This window comes from Diprion similis, chromosome 1 (assembly GCF_021155765.1).
Source record: "Diprion similis isolate iyDipSimi1 chromosome 1, iyDipSimi1.1, whole genome shotgun sequence".
Classification (NCBI taxonomy): domain Eukaryota; kingdom Metazoa; phylum Arthropoda; class Insecta; order Hymenoptera; family Diprionidae; genus Diprion; species Diprion similis.
In genome coordinates, this window is record NC_060105.1 from 6,177,612 (window position 1) to 6,193,327 (window position 15,716).

A 15,716-nucleotide genomic window follows, 5' to 3' on the forward strand; every position below is an offset into this window, starting at 1 on the left:
TAAAATGAAATAAATGTTCACAAAGAAGAAGATATTAAAAGTAAAAACTTTAGTTTTCTCATATCTATTTATCATATATTCATCATATATACGACATTCATCGTAGATTTACTGCAATAATTTATTCATAGACTATAATTGTAATATTAGTTCTATGTTCACAGTTGGTTACATACATTCTAGTTGCGTGTCACTTTTGTAGCTTCACAACCGTACGGATTTTCACTACAAAATCTAGCGTACGCGAAATAAACACTGGTAGTAATAGAAGTAGTAGTGGTAGTCAAAGTAGCAGCAGGTATCCAAAGTGCAAAGACACCATTATTCGCTCATATGCGGACAGATGCACGCAATTGAAGTAAAAAACTTCCTGGAGTAGACAGATCTCAACTCCAACGCGGATCGTAGCAACAGGATACCTAGTGACCAATTCTGCGATGATCAAATGCTTAGTCCACCTTCCTGTAAGGCAAAAGTTAAAAAAAAAATACTAGCTGAAATTAGAATTGCGAAATTGAGAGGCAGAGAAACCATTAAAGTGACAACAGGACCAGATATAGGTAAAGCTGGAAAGTAAGGAAATGATAATAAGTAGGATAAATTTACATGCAGCGTAGTGGATCCAGTAAAATAGTTAAGTATAATAATACAGCTATAATAGTAAGGACTCTGCATAACTGCCCGATCAGTGGCATCACTTCCTGGTAGACTTGAAACTGAGTTAATATGAAAAGTACTCGTAATTTACAAAGAAATACGGTCAAACTACTTCAATTGACTCATTTAAATTTATGAGGTACACTTTGATAAATCGGGATAAATTGGTCACTGAATACTGTTGGATAAGAAAATCAATCGTAACATATAAGTTCAATGGTAAGACTGAGTAAATCAATTGAACACGAATAATCATTAGCAACATGTGAATCACGTAACATCAAAATTCTAGAACCAATCACAAAGGAACAACATTCATTAAAGGTAAATTGCATGCAGAGGATCAAATTGTGATATCTTCATAGGAGTCGGAGTCACTCTCAATGGCACAAATTGGTTTCTCGCGGGTAAATTCCGGTTCTACGTACACGACACGAAGGGTATTTGTGAAACCAGATCCCTGTTTCCATCCAGTGACAACAACGACAGTGTCACCGGTCTGAATAAATCCACGATTTTTGCCAAAGTTTAGACCGTACTGTACACGCACATCGACATCCTTCAACCAGTCAGGAAGCGGGGATTCTGCAAAATCATTACTGTGTGTAAATAAAAAATCACAATATAATTTGGATGAGTCATGTTGCAACTGATCTAAGAATATCACAAAATATTTTTAGCATTTTGACACATTTCACTTGTCAAACCGAATTTCAAATAAACTTTACGAAATTGCTTACCCGAGTAGTGAAGTGGCAGAATACCACGATACAGATGGCCTTGCCGCGCGACTTGTTCGAACCTGGTGACAGTAATAATTGGACACCTTGGTCTGTACTTGGAAATTAAATGTGCCGAGCGTCCCGAAGTAGTGATGACGATGATTGCAGCAGCTAGACATTTGATGGACGCCTCAACAGAAGCAATTGCGACCGAGTGAGTAGCGTCGATAGGAGGTAATACATTTCTGCAGAGATCAGCAAAGATCTGGTTATGCCAGATTGCAGCTTCGGCCTCTTTACAGATATTGGCCATGGTCCGGACACATTCAAGAGGATAGTCTCCCTTGGCTGTCTCCCCTGAAACCCAAAATAACATGTTCTGAAATTCATAAGTGGCTCGATACAATGAATCAATTTAACGTGTAGGGCGAGACTTCTTTGCTATTTGTACTATTTATTACACAAGAGTGGAGAGAATGTCTTTTACCTGAAAGCATGACACAGTCTGCTCCATCCAGAATGGCATTTGCAACATCTGAAGTTTCAGCGCGAGTTGCTCTAGGCTTTTTGATCATTGATTCCAACATCTGGGTGGCGCAAATTACTGGTTTTCCGTGCCTGTTACACCTGCTGATCATGCTTTTCTGTGCTAGGAATACTTTCTCTGGTGGTATTTCAATACCAAGGTCACCACGTGCCACCATGATACCGTCAGAGGCTTCTATGATCTCATCCAGATTGACCATGCCTTGCTGGTTCTCAATTTTTGAAATAATCTTTATGTTCTTTCCTGCTTCACCAAGGATACCACGGATCTCTGTTAGTGCAGCTCCGTCACGGATGAATGAAGCAAAAATCATGTCTACTCCTTGGTCAACACCAAACTGAAGATCGGACTTATCCTTCTCTGAGACAGCTGGTAAGTCAACGGGAACTCCTGGCAAATTGACTCCCTTGCGAGAACCCAAACTGCCGCCATTTTCAACAGTGCATGTAATCTGGGTAGAGGCTGAAAGAATAGGTCATCGTAAAATGATGAATCTTTTTCGCCTTCATGTGGTTAGCAAGAAAATGATGTAATTTCACAATTACTTACCAACTTGGGTGGCAATGAGAGAGATCAAGCCATCGTCAACAAAGATGCGGTTTCCAACTTTGACTACTTTTGATATATTTTCGTAGTCAACCCACACAATCTGTGCATTCCCTTTTTCCAAGTAAGCTTTGTCGGTTGTAAATTTGAAAGTCTGTCCTTTCTGCAGTTCCACTTCTGCAGAACCGCCCTAAAGAAGGAAGGATACAAAAATTAGAGTAAAAATTACAAGTAAAATGGTACTCAAGTCTGAATCATACGGTTGTGTAAAATCTGCTCAACTTACACCCTCCAAAAGTCCAGTACGTATTTCTGGTCCCTTTGTGTCCAGAGCAATGCCTACTGGCACACTTGTCTTGGTGCGTTCCGAAACATTTTTCTGAGCCTGTCTCACATTAGCAATGGTTTCAGCATGGTACTCATGGGATCCATGAGAGAAGTTCATACGAGCAATGTTCATTCCAGTTTCAATCATCTTCTCAAGAGTCTCAACAGACCGGGATGCTGGTCCGATGGTACAAATGATGCCAGACAAACGAACGAAGGAAGCATGGGGCTCGATGTCAAGGGCACACATGTGCTCTAAATGACTTTGCGCATTGAGTGCAGTGGTATTTGGCTTTCCTGCCATCTAAGTGTGAAAAAGGAAATTTGTTTAGAAAAAAAATTTACACTACTTTTATTGTAGCAAAATTCAAAAATAGTGTTTACGCGTGATAATAATAATTTTGCTGCAACAACGTGCTGTAGCAATTAGCCATCTTATCTACATGAGATAATAGTGAGTGTACAATCAGGTCAAGCTGGCAGTGCTAACGAATGCACCTATCGCTGATTATTGCTTTTTGGATGAATTTTTAAGCAGCTTCCATGTAACGATCATGCGATTGTGCTTCTCGTACGAGAAGCCATATGAATTCAGATTTCATAATTCATCTTTTTAATAAAACTGAGATGACCTCTGTTGTGAATTAGGTAACAAAGTTTTCAATTTGCAGCATCTTTTTTATCTCCGGCATATTTATATAAATACCAGATTGTTTTGAAAACCAAAAATTTTTGTCCAATGATAGATATAAACGCTAAATATACACATCGTCCGACTTTACAACACATAGATACATCTGAATTTTTCCTTTCAGACTTTTTAAACCCCCCTACAGATTCATGAAAATTCCGGGACGGAAAAAGAAAAAAAAAAACTACACAATGAGAAACATCAATGTGGGCTTGTACCGTGTATCAAAGCAAAACATCTACTACAACAGTGCGGATAGTTCGATCTAATTGGCTCGTTGCCCAAGGCTAGTGCATAACACCAGTGCTGTTACGATTATATGAAAGTTTTATCTTTACACATGCAAATGTATATAAACATACATCCTAACTCACAATGAGCTGTCGTTGATCTAGCAATAAATCGATGGACCAAGAGCATCACAATGACGCCAAGACTCATTGTTAGAGTGGGTCTGCTAAAAGTTGGATGAAAAGCATCACAGGACAGCCGATTACACAAAGTAGGTGACACTGTGTATATAAATGCATACTAAGCTTCTATATACTTCTAATATATAAAGTAATTAAAAAAATTTTAATCAGCATATCGATTCGCACAAACAAGCGTAAAGAAAAGATTTTGTACGAAAGAAGAAAAAAAAACTTTCCACTCTGCCTTTAAATACAAGGTACGTGTATAATATATGTATAAATTTGAATCGCAAAGTTAATTTCTTTCATGCTCTGATCTACATACACATATACTATATACTCAAAACCGAGTAATTGAATGATTGTTATGAAAAGAAAAAAATTATATATATATATATATATATGTATATATACATAAGCGTTCATCTCTGTAAGAATAAACTATCCATGATAAATCCAGGGAGACGGTATGCAAAAATTATACCTTATCGTCGTCAGTACTCCAGACCATATCGGTGTGCTGCGTGAACAAAGTAGAAGCACGAATTAATGATAAACTATTGGTCTTCGGATATCGAGTAAGCGAGAAGTGTGCGGCGAATGTAACGCGCTGACGGACTAGCGGTGTGTTCCGAACACAGGTGATCAACGACAATTGCGCGAACGCAGACCGGAAGCTTTTCTTGCAACGCAACAAGAGACGCATCGATCTTCAAAAGGAGGGTCGTACTAAGTTCGCACGGAGAGTCGTCGGCGCTGGTCGATCAGGGTGCGATATACACGAGCCGTAGCTGGTGCTCGGATGGCAAAAATAACCGATCAGCATCACCGAAATTTGGCCGGAGGTCTACCCCGTCGCAACCGCACGTGCAGGCATTGAGCTGTCGCCACTTTGAACACCTCTGTCATTCGGAAACAGCTTGTTTTTCTGTATTTTCATTGCGAATTTTCAACTGATCTGCTCACGACGCACGCAGTCTTCGGCGATCGTGCATAAAGGATAGGATCGCGTGCGGCACACGACCATCCTTTTTGATATCGCTTATTTATAATCGATTGAAATGATAACGGTGAGCGGAATGTCCTGTCAGGATTTTTACTTCAAAATACAAAACAAATGTTGAAATTGACAAATTCGCCAAAGACTAAAACAAATCTGTACGTTTGTTCGGTGGTTTTTAATTTTACAAGGTTGCAATTAGTAACGTTATCGTAACGATACATCGGGGAACTATGATTTCGAAATGTGTTTTGTTTTGTTACGGTTTACTGAATTCCAGACAGTTCAAAAATCGCGAAATAACGGTTTTCCCTCTGCATGAATCCTCGCGATAACGCTACTAGCTTCAATATGCTTTTATATTCAATTTTCTCAATCCAAAACCTAAGGTGAAATAGGGTTCGTGCATTTCGCGTTCACGTGCTCGGTATGTGAGCATTATTTGTTTTGGCAACATCGCGTCTTTTACTAGAATTAAGAAAATCGGCATACCTAGATAAAGAGAAAAATGTCAAACCACTCCGAATAACCGATAATTATTGCCTTGTAAATACCCATTCTTAATTAACGGAGAATCTTAATATCAACCCGAAATTCAGAGTATAGTTGATAGATATGAATTGGTGATCTTGAAATGAACCATGCCAGTTTAAATTTAGCTTCCACAGCCACAGCGAAGAGGCAATGGCATTCACATGAGAGCACACAGCCGGTGGAAACTGACCTTGATTATAGCGGTGTGCCTATAAACCCTATGTGATAAGAATTAATTGTAACTATGTATATATACCGTAAAATACTAGTGCGTCGTCAGGATTTTGCACTATAGACTTTAGCCCACGACTGAATCTCTGTTTATGCAAATAGCAAATTTACTGGATTTCACCGGTGTGTTGTGGATTGTAATAACGGTACAGGAAGAGGCTGGTAACTGTCTAATGTCAGACTCGTTACATTACGTTGGCGGGGAATAAAAGAATAACCTTTACAAGCTTTGGGCTGATAGTGATTATTATGCCGAGTGGATTCCTTGAAAGAAAACAGAGGTGTATCTAATTTTTGGTCCGTTGGTAACCATGGGACCGATTGCAGCTGACCCGGAATCCGCAAATAGAGGTTATAGCTTGCACTGCGAAAAGTTAATTTTCATAAAAGTGCTCATCGGATGTAGTAAATTCTAACACAATTATTTTACTGTAAGTTGGATCTCAAATTAATGTCTAATACAACGGTAAAGCAGTCGGAGAACTTGATTCTTTGCAGTAAACATCGTCACGACCTGAGCTAGGTCAAAAACTATCCCAAAAGATTCACCGCTGGAATTTGCAAGGTTATAGAAAAGCCGCACATCAATCGCTGATCATTGTCAAAATGCATCTAGCTTTGTTGGAATTTTGGATTTGCTTGATTTTTGCCCAAGTACTCATAAGTCGAATGCAAGTCTTGCAAGAGAAGTAAAAACTGAGTTGGAGTATTATACATATATATGTGACCAAGATAAGTTTTATCAATCTTTCCATTAAACGCGTGAGCTATTCAGCTTCCCGCAAGCAACTTTGAGATTATCAGTTATTACTTTTAAATACTGACGTATCAGTTGCACGCGGAATTGATAGGAGCATTTTTGTCCGGGTAATTCACGATAAAAGTATGATACGCATGATTTCCTCGATCGTAATAATGTCAGTGTAATTTTTTTCCCACTTTGTAGAGAAAAAAGATAATGTAACTATAACTGTATGCAACACTCTCATCAATATTGCACCTTTGTGTGTCGTGTTATACTGATTTTATTGCCTATCACATCTGTACAGGTTCAAGTCGTTTGAACCCTCGACAGATTTGTATTCTTGAATAGACTTCAGCACAGAAGAAGACTTTTGGGTTAACAGGGTTAACAAGATTACCTCTTCTATTAACAGTGTAGCACGTTTGTTATACGCCTCGTCAAATTTCGTTTATATACACTTCATAATTTACGTCATTTGATCTTGAATACCGTTTTCCTTACACTAATTCATTCCCAAATTAAATCATTTAATTTGTCTGCATATTTATTACCGTGGCAATTTAAGCCTATTATTTTCCAAACATCTATCTCCAGATTTGAAATATAGTATAAATTGGTTGTTAAACTGTGTTATCGATGCATAGAAATTCATTGCTATGTACTGAATGAGTGTAAACTACAACATAATGCGTGCCGTTAAGGAAAATTTCTTCCTCAACCTGCATATTAATAAATTATTGTTAACACAAGTCTATGCCTACAGTATATTTAATATGTATCTCACTAACACCGAGAAACCATTGCGTTTCCCTTACGTGTAAATAAGACGAACTTGCATGAGTCTTGACACTTGACTTGATATTGGTGTTGATAGATTACAGGGCCATTAAGGGCATATCGAGGAGACAGTTACTCTTCAATGTCTTGGAAAATGAAGACAAAAAAACAACATAGATTATTACAAATGGGATAAAGAGCTAAAGGCGTTCAGTGTCGCGTATAAGAAACTGTTGGCAGCTAATCTTATTATAGATATAAGAAAAGCCTGTGGTGAAAAGAAAAAATACATCATAGATATTACTATCGAGAGTTGATATTGAATTCTAAGTGATGTTGACCTTGGCAACAATTGGCTAAGGTCACCGGACACCACGAAATGGAGGCTGTGATAAGTGAAACCCCATTCAGCTGTCACAGTTCTATATGTCTGTGTGGCACAACTTTGTGGTACATCTATAGAAAGAGGAAACAATAACGTGTAAATTAGCAACTGTTCCCATTTTCTTTGTTTTCAATCCGCACGTGGCGAATCAGACTTTACATAACGAATTACCTATAACAAAATGCTTCAACAATATAATTACTACTGCTAATTTTCGTGTATACACAGCATAATGTAAACTAATTTCTTTGACTGAAGATATTGTAATATGTTTAGTGACTGGTATTATTTAGCCAGAAGTATTTTCGTTTCAAAGAATATTTTAACGGTTACACAAGCGGCTACCTTGATTATCGATGGAAACCTTGAATATCACCAAAAAGCAGGTGCCTGCTAATCGTAAACGAATTCTAGATTCGAGGATCGCAATAACAGGTAAATCCTTTCGAAACTGATATGACAACGTGCATTGACCGTCAGTTTCGTCAGCCGGATAAGGTAGCCGAATAGTTCAGGAAGGCAACGATACTTTCCGTGGACATCTGAATTCCTGTTCCTACGTGCGTGTGTGTGTTTGATAAAAAGTGAATCGGCGGCGTGTCCGACGGCAAACCCGTCGCTTTTCGTAGCAGCCCAACACGTTGAATAACGTTTCGAATAAATAATTTTGTAAAACACCGGTAAATAAATGAGAGGTGATACACGGTAAGTTAAAAATCACGGCGGTATGAATATTTAGGCGTTCCTCTTCTCCTCTGACACTGCGGTCGAGAAATGAATCTGTGCGTTACTATGAATAGAGTTGTAATTGCGAGGGGAATGGGGATCATTTCCTCGACAATGATTAGAAGCGGAGGATTACCTTGGATTTCTTCGGGTACGTTGAAACTTGGAACTTGAAGCGGGAATGAGAAAATCGACGGTCTCACGGGGCCGTGGCTCGTGTCAGACTGAAGCTGAGGACAAGGAAGGTCACTACCACTTCTACTTCTACCGACACCGTTCCGCGTTCAGCGTGACAACTGACAGCGCCCTCTCCTACACGGTGACTCTTTGCAGCTTCGATCGATAGGGAGGATAGGGAGGAAGGTGGCGATAAGAAATTTGGCAGTTGGAATTTGGATATTTGCTTCACCAACATGTCGTATATTTACAAAAAGCCTAGCGTGAAAGCTCACAGATAAGACGCACCTTCGTCGGCCGGGATTTTACAAAAAATTTCGAAAGACCCGCTATCTGATTAGATTTTTCCGATTTCTCGTAATGGCACATTTTCTTATTTTTTTCTTTTATTCAACACGTTACATCAGATTTAACTTTATCAGCATGATTTATTACTTAATTTCCTTTTCGCAACTTTAGGCATGTTTTCTTTTATCGGAGTCGGAATCTTATCTATTACTGCCGATCTCTATATTCGATATATCTGCAGCCCAAAAATTTTTAGAAGTTTGTTTGAATTCGCAGGACGACAGATCGCTGATTTGAAAACTACAATACTTGGCGGGTGGCAACGACCGACTGTAAATCATTCGTGTGTGCGTGTAATGGGTAATAAAATAGACGCCTCACACGACGATTTATTAGGAGTGCACATGATATATACGGCTTCTCCGATCAAGTATATCTATATGTATCACTGATCTTTCACGTTAGTCTATCGTGCGATTTGAGTCATTTTTCGTCGTCGATAGCAGTTGTTTTGCGAGCGAAAGCTAACTTGTAGAAAAAATTTGCGTCTAGTGTTTGAGAAGAACCTTTTCTATGTCTTACGCCGCATATATGTATATATATCGTTTCAACTCATTACACACGAATCGTATAATTGAATTACATGTGCGCATAGGTGGTCACTGTGTACACAGACTTGATAGAAACGGAAGGTCGTACAGTCTTACGTAACAAGACATGGCGGGCGTTTTTTTCTCACGACCTCACGACGTGAGGATATAGTGACGTTAACGATCGGTCAGATCCAATATCGCCCTGATAAGAATTATACTGGCACGGGACTGCCGAGGGTCAAGCCTTGGCGAGGAGTTACTAGACGCGAATTGAATCAAGCTATCTATTACGTCAAACTACGTATATGGCATGTAATATACATACGTCAAAACGTATGAAATGCGGTCGGAAAGTTCACTGGCGGTGACGAGTAAAAAACCTCTTCAGGGCTGTCTCTTCACGATCTGATTACGCAAACCTAGCGTTCAGCTACAAATAAGGTTTAATCCAAACCTAACAAATTGAGTAATAAAGTTCAAATATCGCACAACGCAACAGTTTGTTTATCTAGCAAATGGCGTTGTTCATACACGCTTTACGCTCATCTCGAGAGGCACGTGCAGCGAGTTGAGTACAAGCCTTTTATACCGACTGAGCATAACCTCCTTTACAGTTTTTCGTGTCCGTATATAACGTATACGGATCCGTATAGTAACATCCGACCGGAACGTCCGTATGTTTTAATGCTTATGACTATTCCCTAACATTAGTTACCAACTAACCAAAACCGGTAACCGCGATATTTTCAGATGCGAATAGACGCGGATCATACGATCATACTCGAATATCAACAATAGATTAATAATTATAAATAATTATAATAGTACTTTCTAGAAGATATTTTGTGTAGGTCTATTCTACTCTACTTCAAAATTATCAATTGTCTGTGAAATTTTTTTTTGAAATCTGCGTTTTTGACGATAAATTATTTGACTATCATTTCGTTAACTATGATTTCTTTCTTCACTAGCAACACATTTGACCGTCATTTTTCCAGTGGTTGAAATTATGGAGGCTATCCTTTATCGTCAAAATAGATTATTGAAATGTTGAAGAACCTTCGGGTGTGAAGGAGTATCGTTTACAATTTCATTTATTTGGAATATAACTTCATTTGCCGACATCGGTTTCTCACAAAAGACGCACCTTACACGACGCAAGTACTTATACTTATTCAAGAAACGTTACTTGATAAAGAGTCGTTTACGGAATTTGCGTCCAAATTTACGCACCATTACCGTGTTCAGACGGCATGTTTCCGTAATCTTCAAAATAGGTTATTATTTCGATTCGACTGCTCGCCGGTCTTGACAGGTAGAACGCTTCCGAGTGCTGCCGGGAGAGGCACGGCGATCCGTAGTCGCAAATATGTATATGTATATAAAGCGACACAAGTGGTAACGTTTCTTTCATACGGAGTTCGGTCTCCTCCTTCTAGCCTCCATAGGTAGAAGTAAACAAATCCTGATTCCTGAACCGTTTCCACGATGTAAACACCGTGCATGAGACTGACCGAAAGGTAGTGTTCACACGACTGTCGGTATCGAGAAAATCAAAATTGAACCAGGTCAACAGCCAAAATCTCACTAAAAAATGAAATGGAAATCGATTCCAATAACTGTGGGTCAGTCGAAGAAGTGCAAGAAGTATCCAATCCCGCTTCACATATCGTCAATCATGAAGTTGACAATAATACAGTCAGAGTTTTACTGGTTTCAAGAAGCAAAACGCAAAGATTAGTTACTCTTAGTATACCCGATGAAAATTGTACTATGCTGGATCTGATAATTAAGGTAGCTTATTTCACTGTGGAAACAGTGTTTCAAATTTTTTAATTCTCTAATCGTATCTTTCATCACTTATTCAGATGGATATAGCACGGAATAGGCATCTGAAAATTTATCTTGTAAAAGACAAGTCAGTCGATCTGAACTACGTAGTTCGAGATTCAAAGCCAGGAAACTACTCAAACTCTGATCAAGGGTGTAATCAAGAAAACGAAAATCGAGGTTTCTCTTCTCATGTTTCTAGGCGAGTATATTGTTGGCAAATTTTATTTTTTGTAATCTATAATATTTTTGTGGTACTCAATGGTTCGATAATCATATACTCTTTTAGTTAATAACACAGGGCAGCGACAGGATAAAAGTTGTCTGAGAAAAATGCTTATTTAATTCATTTGTGTTTTACAGTCAGTTTGAAGGAAGCAACTATTTGAAGAAAAGGCATGAGGTAAGCTGAAACAGTGGTTTGACAATTAAGAGAAAATATCTTACAAGCTTAACTAATGACATGAACAGTGTTTTATAATTTTGTTACCAATTTTAATCTAGAAAATCAAAAGGAATTAAAAAAAATACTTTCTTTTAACTAATCATTGAAAAAAAGTTGTATTCACATCAATGTCTATACCTAGATACTGACACTTTTCTATATGCTAATAACAGGATATTGCATATTATTTATAGTTTTAAAAATGAACTGAACTTACTGATGCTAATCAATAAAGTATAGCGATGTATCTTTCTTATGACTTCAACATTTCTGCAGCAATTTTATTCAAACGATATCAAAGACAACCAGTCTCTGAAATCTGAAGAAAATGAATCAAAAGCCTACAAGAGAGACAGGGAACAACATTATCGTCATCAGTTCACAGCTAACACAAATCTTATCGATGAGCCAGGTAGAGTCGTGAAGTCAGATGAAAATATGTCAAAATGATATCAACTCTGATACACGTTAATTAAGCCTCATTTAATCTATGATGAACATTTTTTTCAGGTACCTCAACAGATTCATCGGATGACGAGATATTTCCAACTCACAATCTACGTAAAAGTAATTTCTCAGCACTCAAAGTTAGGAATGCCAAAGAAAATGCTAAACTAAAATTAATGCCAATACAAGAATTGGACAGTACATGTGATTTCATTTCTAATGGTAGCGACCATGAGTTTGGCCACAATATAGACGTTGCAGGTACTTAATATGAGTTTATACTAAAAAACGTACAGGAGGTTCAATTTTAAGTTCACTGACATCAGTAAAAAGAAAAGTGGGCAACGAAGTTGATCAAATTTTACACGGTCAATATTCTTTATTTTATTTTCCCCTTTAAATTCGTGCATAATAGGTAATAAAATTGGAGAACTAGAATAATTTCATTTCTCTCATTCATGTACAGATGGATGCGTGGAGTCTCAAATTGAAAACATGGCAGATGATTCAATTCAGGCACCTTGCGTAACTCTGGTGTGTAAAATAGTGATCATAGGATCGTACCATTATATTCCCAATGAAGCGGTAATTATATCGCCAAAAGGGATGGATATGCAAGTTCCACTTCCCAATAACAGTGAGTGCACCTTGCATATCACTTTAATTCAAGTGAACACAATTGGCTGTATTTTCAGTAAATTAATCAAGATGACTCTTCATTTAACAGATACAACCATTGTGAGTCTGAATATAGAATTTAAACACCTTTTAAGAGTACTTTTTCATTCGGGAGAAACTATTCCGACTCTGATTTTCTGGGCAGCATCAAAAGCAGGGCATGTCGTTCGTGAAGGGTTGGGGATGGAAGATCCAAAAGGTCCTTATTACGATTCAGTGGGCAGAGGTAGATTTTGTTTAAAGTCTGACAATGAAAGCGTGTCTCCGTCTCATCGTCAATAACGACTTATTAAATTCTTTCCATTGTTCCAGATAACAGATGTCGACGGATAATACTCCTACTTGATAAAGTAACTGAGGAAACAAAATTGAAGTTGAAGTCGTTATTCACACCAAATAATTCCTTAACTATAGTGGATTTTTCGGAAACCAAAACCATTCTTGGATATTCATTACCTCCAGAGGTAATTAATTTCAATGTTTCCCACCTATTCAAAATTTATCCAATCTGCCTATGAATACCATGATTCAGTGTAACTTTTGTAATCTACACAGCTTTGGAAGCCGATGAAAAAATCAATGGAAACGAGGAAAAGATCTGCATCAAGAGTAAAAAATTCTGTGAATAGTAAAATGCAATCATCGTTCAAAGAGTTGCAAAATCCTATGACATCGTCTCTAGAGACACGATCATCAGATGAGAAATCAATAACTAATGAGATTGAAACATCTAAACGACCTCGAAGTTATGCAAATGAATCCATAAAGACAATAACAGTAATCGAAAATTCTGCCAACGAACATTCTGAGAGTGACGATTCTGCACATAGTTCTGCACAGATGTAAATAGTGCCTATATACATTTTTGTGATGATAGTTTTAAAATTTAAAGCCTTTACAGTTGCGGAAATGAGTTATTCTTGATTGATAAAAAATACGTGAAAAAAAAATACTCAAGCATGCCGGCTTCTTTCACTTAATTTTTTAATTATGTAGCTAAGTGATAAACTGATATGATGGCTAACTGGATGCATGGGCAATGGTTCGGAGCATTTAATAGTTGAATAGATTTACGGTCTCTGACAAGAAGTCTGTTTTTCCAGAATATTAATTTACCCTTCCACACCAGCTAGAAATGCAATTACAATAAATGAACAGGATTGTGCTTGCCTCGGCCAAGATAAATGTCTAAATGACGTTATCATTGACTTCTATCTGAAATACCTCTCTCTGGAGGTTCTGTCAGAGGATGATAAGAATAGGATTTATACGTTTTCTTCCTATTTCTATAAAAGATTGACACATCCGTATGTCTCAGATGTAAACAAACGACTTCCGCTAGCTACTAAACGATATGCCGGTGTTCAAAAGTGGACCAAAGATGTGAACATATTTGAAAAAGACTTTATCATTATTCCAATTAATAAAAGGTATGGTATGATTCGAGTTTGTCCGTAACGTAATATACACCAAGTATTTTAATGGACGGGTCGATTGAACTGGAATATTGAGGCTGAAAATTAATATTTCAGCTCACATTGGTTTCTGGCCATAATCTGCTTTCCTGGCCTTGTTGGCAAGGTGGATGTTTGTCGATCAACAGCAGGTTATGGTAAGGTGGAAACAAGGTCTAATACTGAAAATTCAATGAAAATCAAGTTACAAAGAGCTCGTACATCAACGCAAGAAGTCCGGAAATCGTAGGTTTTCAGGGCGTTCTTTTCAGTATCTGCACAGAAATCTTGATTTTTAAGAAATAACAGCGTCATGTTTTATTATTCGATTGTAATAATATGAAGGTTTAACTGAGAGTCACCTGTTAATATATGTTGAAAATATCTTTCAGGCCTTGCATATTGGTTTTTGATTCATTGCCCGGATTCGTAAGGCACAACAAAGTTATAGTGACACTGCGAGACTACTTGCGTTGTGAATACTTTGCTAAAACTGGTATGAAGAAAATTTTCTCTGCAAACACGATAAATGGAGCATGTCCTAAGGTTCCACAGCAGTCTAATTGCAGTGATTGTGGTATCTACCTGCTGCATTATGTTGAACGCTTCTTTCAAGTAAGTAGTTGCTATGTTTTGCATCAAATAGCTTGAAACGATCGAAAGAGCAGTGCCAATCGCATAGAGAAGATTTGCATTCACCATTTAAAAGAAGAAATTTTTTTCAGGATCCCATTAAGGACTACAACTTACCAATAAAAGGGCTGGAAGAGTGGTTTGACGAAAGTGCTGTTGTTCATAAAAGAAAAGAAATTTATGATTTAATAATGAGTCGAAGGTAGCGCTATCTGTTCGATTTTTTGTTTCATCCAACACTCTGTTTCCCTGCAGCCTCCGCTACAATTTTCGTTTAACATATGTATATGAAATGGTATTTATTCAGCAGTTCTTATTTTTATTCATTAATTTCTTCCAATGTAGCTTTTCAAATTCGCACACTCAAATTATGCCTGGAAAATTATAATTATAATTGTGAGTTTTACTATAATTTGTGTTTTATATGACTGTTAAGTTTTGAATATTTTGATGTTGAAGAATGAGTATTTACACTGAAAGAGATTGGTTGAACCATATATTCTTCAGTCAAAGTTTGTTCGATATAGGAGGTATGAAGTCAACCCATATATGTATATATATTCACCTACAATAAAGTATATTTATACCAATTTTTTGTAATAAAATAATATTGTGTAGTGCTGAATTGTTGACCATTATTTTTTACTCATCATAAGCGATATAAATTGAACCGTAACATATCGCAGTAGCACAACGTTGAGGCACAAGTAAACTCTTCCAGTTTGAAATCAGTAGTTGATAAAATTTCCTACCGAGGTCTCTCGTCCCTAGGCGCACAAGTGTATAACCGCAAAGTCATTACCACAGGCCACCAATCAGGCACTTTTAGGCGATCACGTGTTTACACGTTTGAAATTTTTACGTAAATCG

The 15,716-nt window shown here is 37.5% G+C and overlaps 2 protein-coding genes across 4 annotated transcripts; one reads left to right on the forward strand and one right to left on the reverse strand.

Annotated features, from left to right (window-relative positions):
* Window positions 1–112: 112 nt before the first annotated feature.
* LOC124405615 (pyruvate kinase-like) lies at window positions 113–8,574 on the reverse strand. 3 transcript variants are annotated; one of them, XM_046880655.1, is made up of 8 exons: window positions 8,438–8,554; window positions 4,388–4,423; window positions 2,759–3,103; window positions 2,476–2,662; window positions 1,867–2,388; window positions 1,398–1,736; window positions 1,086–1,242; window positions 113–462 (listed from the first exon to the last, which is right to left on the reverse strand). In XM_046880655.1, exons 2-8 carry the CDS (start codon window positions 4,412–4,414, stop codon window positions 450–452), a joined length of 1,590 nt encoding a protein of 529 aa, XP_046736611.1. In that variant the 5' UTR covers window positions 4,415–4,423; window positions 8,438–8,554; the 3' UTR covers window positions 113–449. The 3 variants fall into 3 exon arrangements, with proteins under 3 accessions (XP_046736611.1, XP_046736620.1, XP_046736605.1); XM_046880664.1 differs by lacking the exon at window positions 4,388–4,423 and having other exon boundaries at window positions 8,438–8,574; XM_046880649.1 differs by lacking the exon at window positions 8,438–8,554 and having other exon boundaries at window positions 4,388–4,636.
* A 2,344-nt stretch (window positions 8,575–10,918) lies between these two features.
* On the forward strand, window positions 10,919–15,436 carry LOC124405593. The gene is made up of 13 exons (XM_046880624.1): window positions 10,919–11,153; window positions 11,228–11,391; window positions 11,553–11,592; window positions 11,911–12,046; window positions 12,145–12,342; window positions 12,548–12,718; window positions 12,809–12,985; window positions 13,072–13,223; window positions 13,315–13,601; window positions 13,863–14,189; window positions 14,292–14,459; window positions 14,606–14,828; window positions 14,939–15,436. The coding sequence occupies exons 1-13, from the start codon at window positions 10,959–10,961 to the stop codon at window positions 15,050–15,052; spliced, it is 2,352 nt and encodes a 783-aa protein (XP_046736580.1). The 5' UTR covers window positions 10,919–10,958; the 3' UTR covers window positions 15,053–15,436.
* Window positions 15,437–15,716: the final 280 nt, after the last annotated feature.

What these genes read in the sequence shown, in the direction of transcription:
- LOC124405615 (XM_046880649.1), bottom strand. Translation starts at nt 4,609, where the DNA reads ATGCGTCTCTTGTTGCGTTGCAAGAAAAGCTTCCGGTCTGCGTTCGCG. An exon ending in TCTCATTGCCACCCAAGTTG is followed by an intron (nt 2,389 to 2,475) that starts GTAAGTAATTGT and finishes CTATTCTTTCAG; the next exon opens with CCTCTACCCAGATTACATGC. An exon ending in TCTGCCACTTCACTACTCGG is followed by an intron (nt 1,243 to 1,397) that starts GTAAGCAATTTC and finishes ATGATTTTGCAG; the next exon opens with AATCCCCGCTTCCTGACTGG.
- LOC124405593 (XM_046880624.1), top strand. Translation starts at nt 10,959, where the DNA reads ATGGAAATCGATTCCAATAACTGTGGGTCAGTCGAAGAAGTGCAAGAA. An exon ending in GCACATAGTTCTGCACAGAT is followed by an intron (nt 13,602 to 13,862) that starts GTAAATAGTGCC and finishes CTGTTTTTCCAG; the next exon opens with AATATTAATTTACCCTTCCA. An exon ending in ATTATTCCAATTAATAAAAG is followed by an intron (nt 14,190 to 14,291) that starts GTATGGTATGAT and finishes TTAATATTTCAG; the next exon opens with CTCACATTGGTTTCTGGCCA.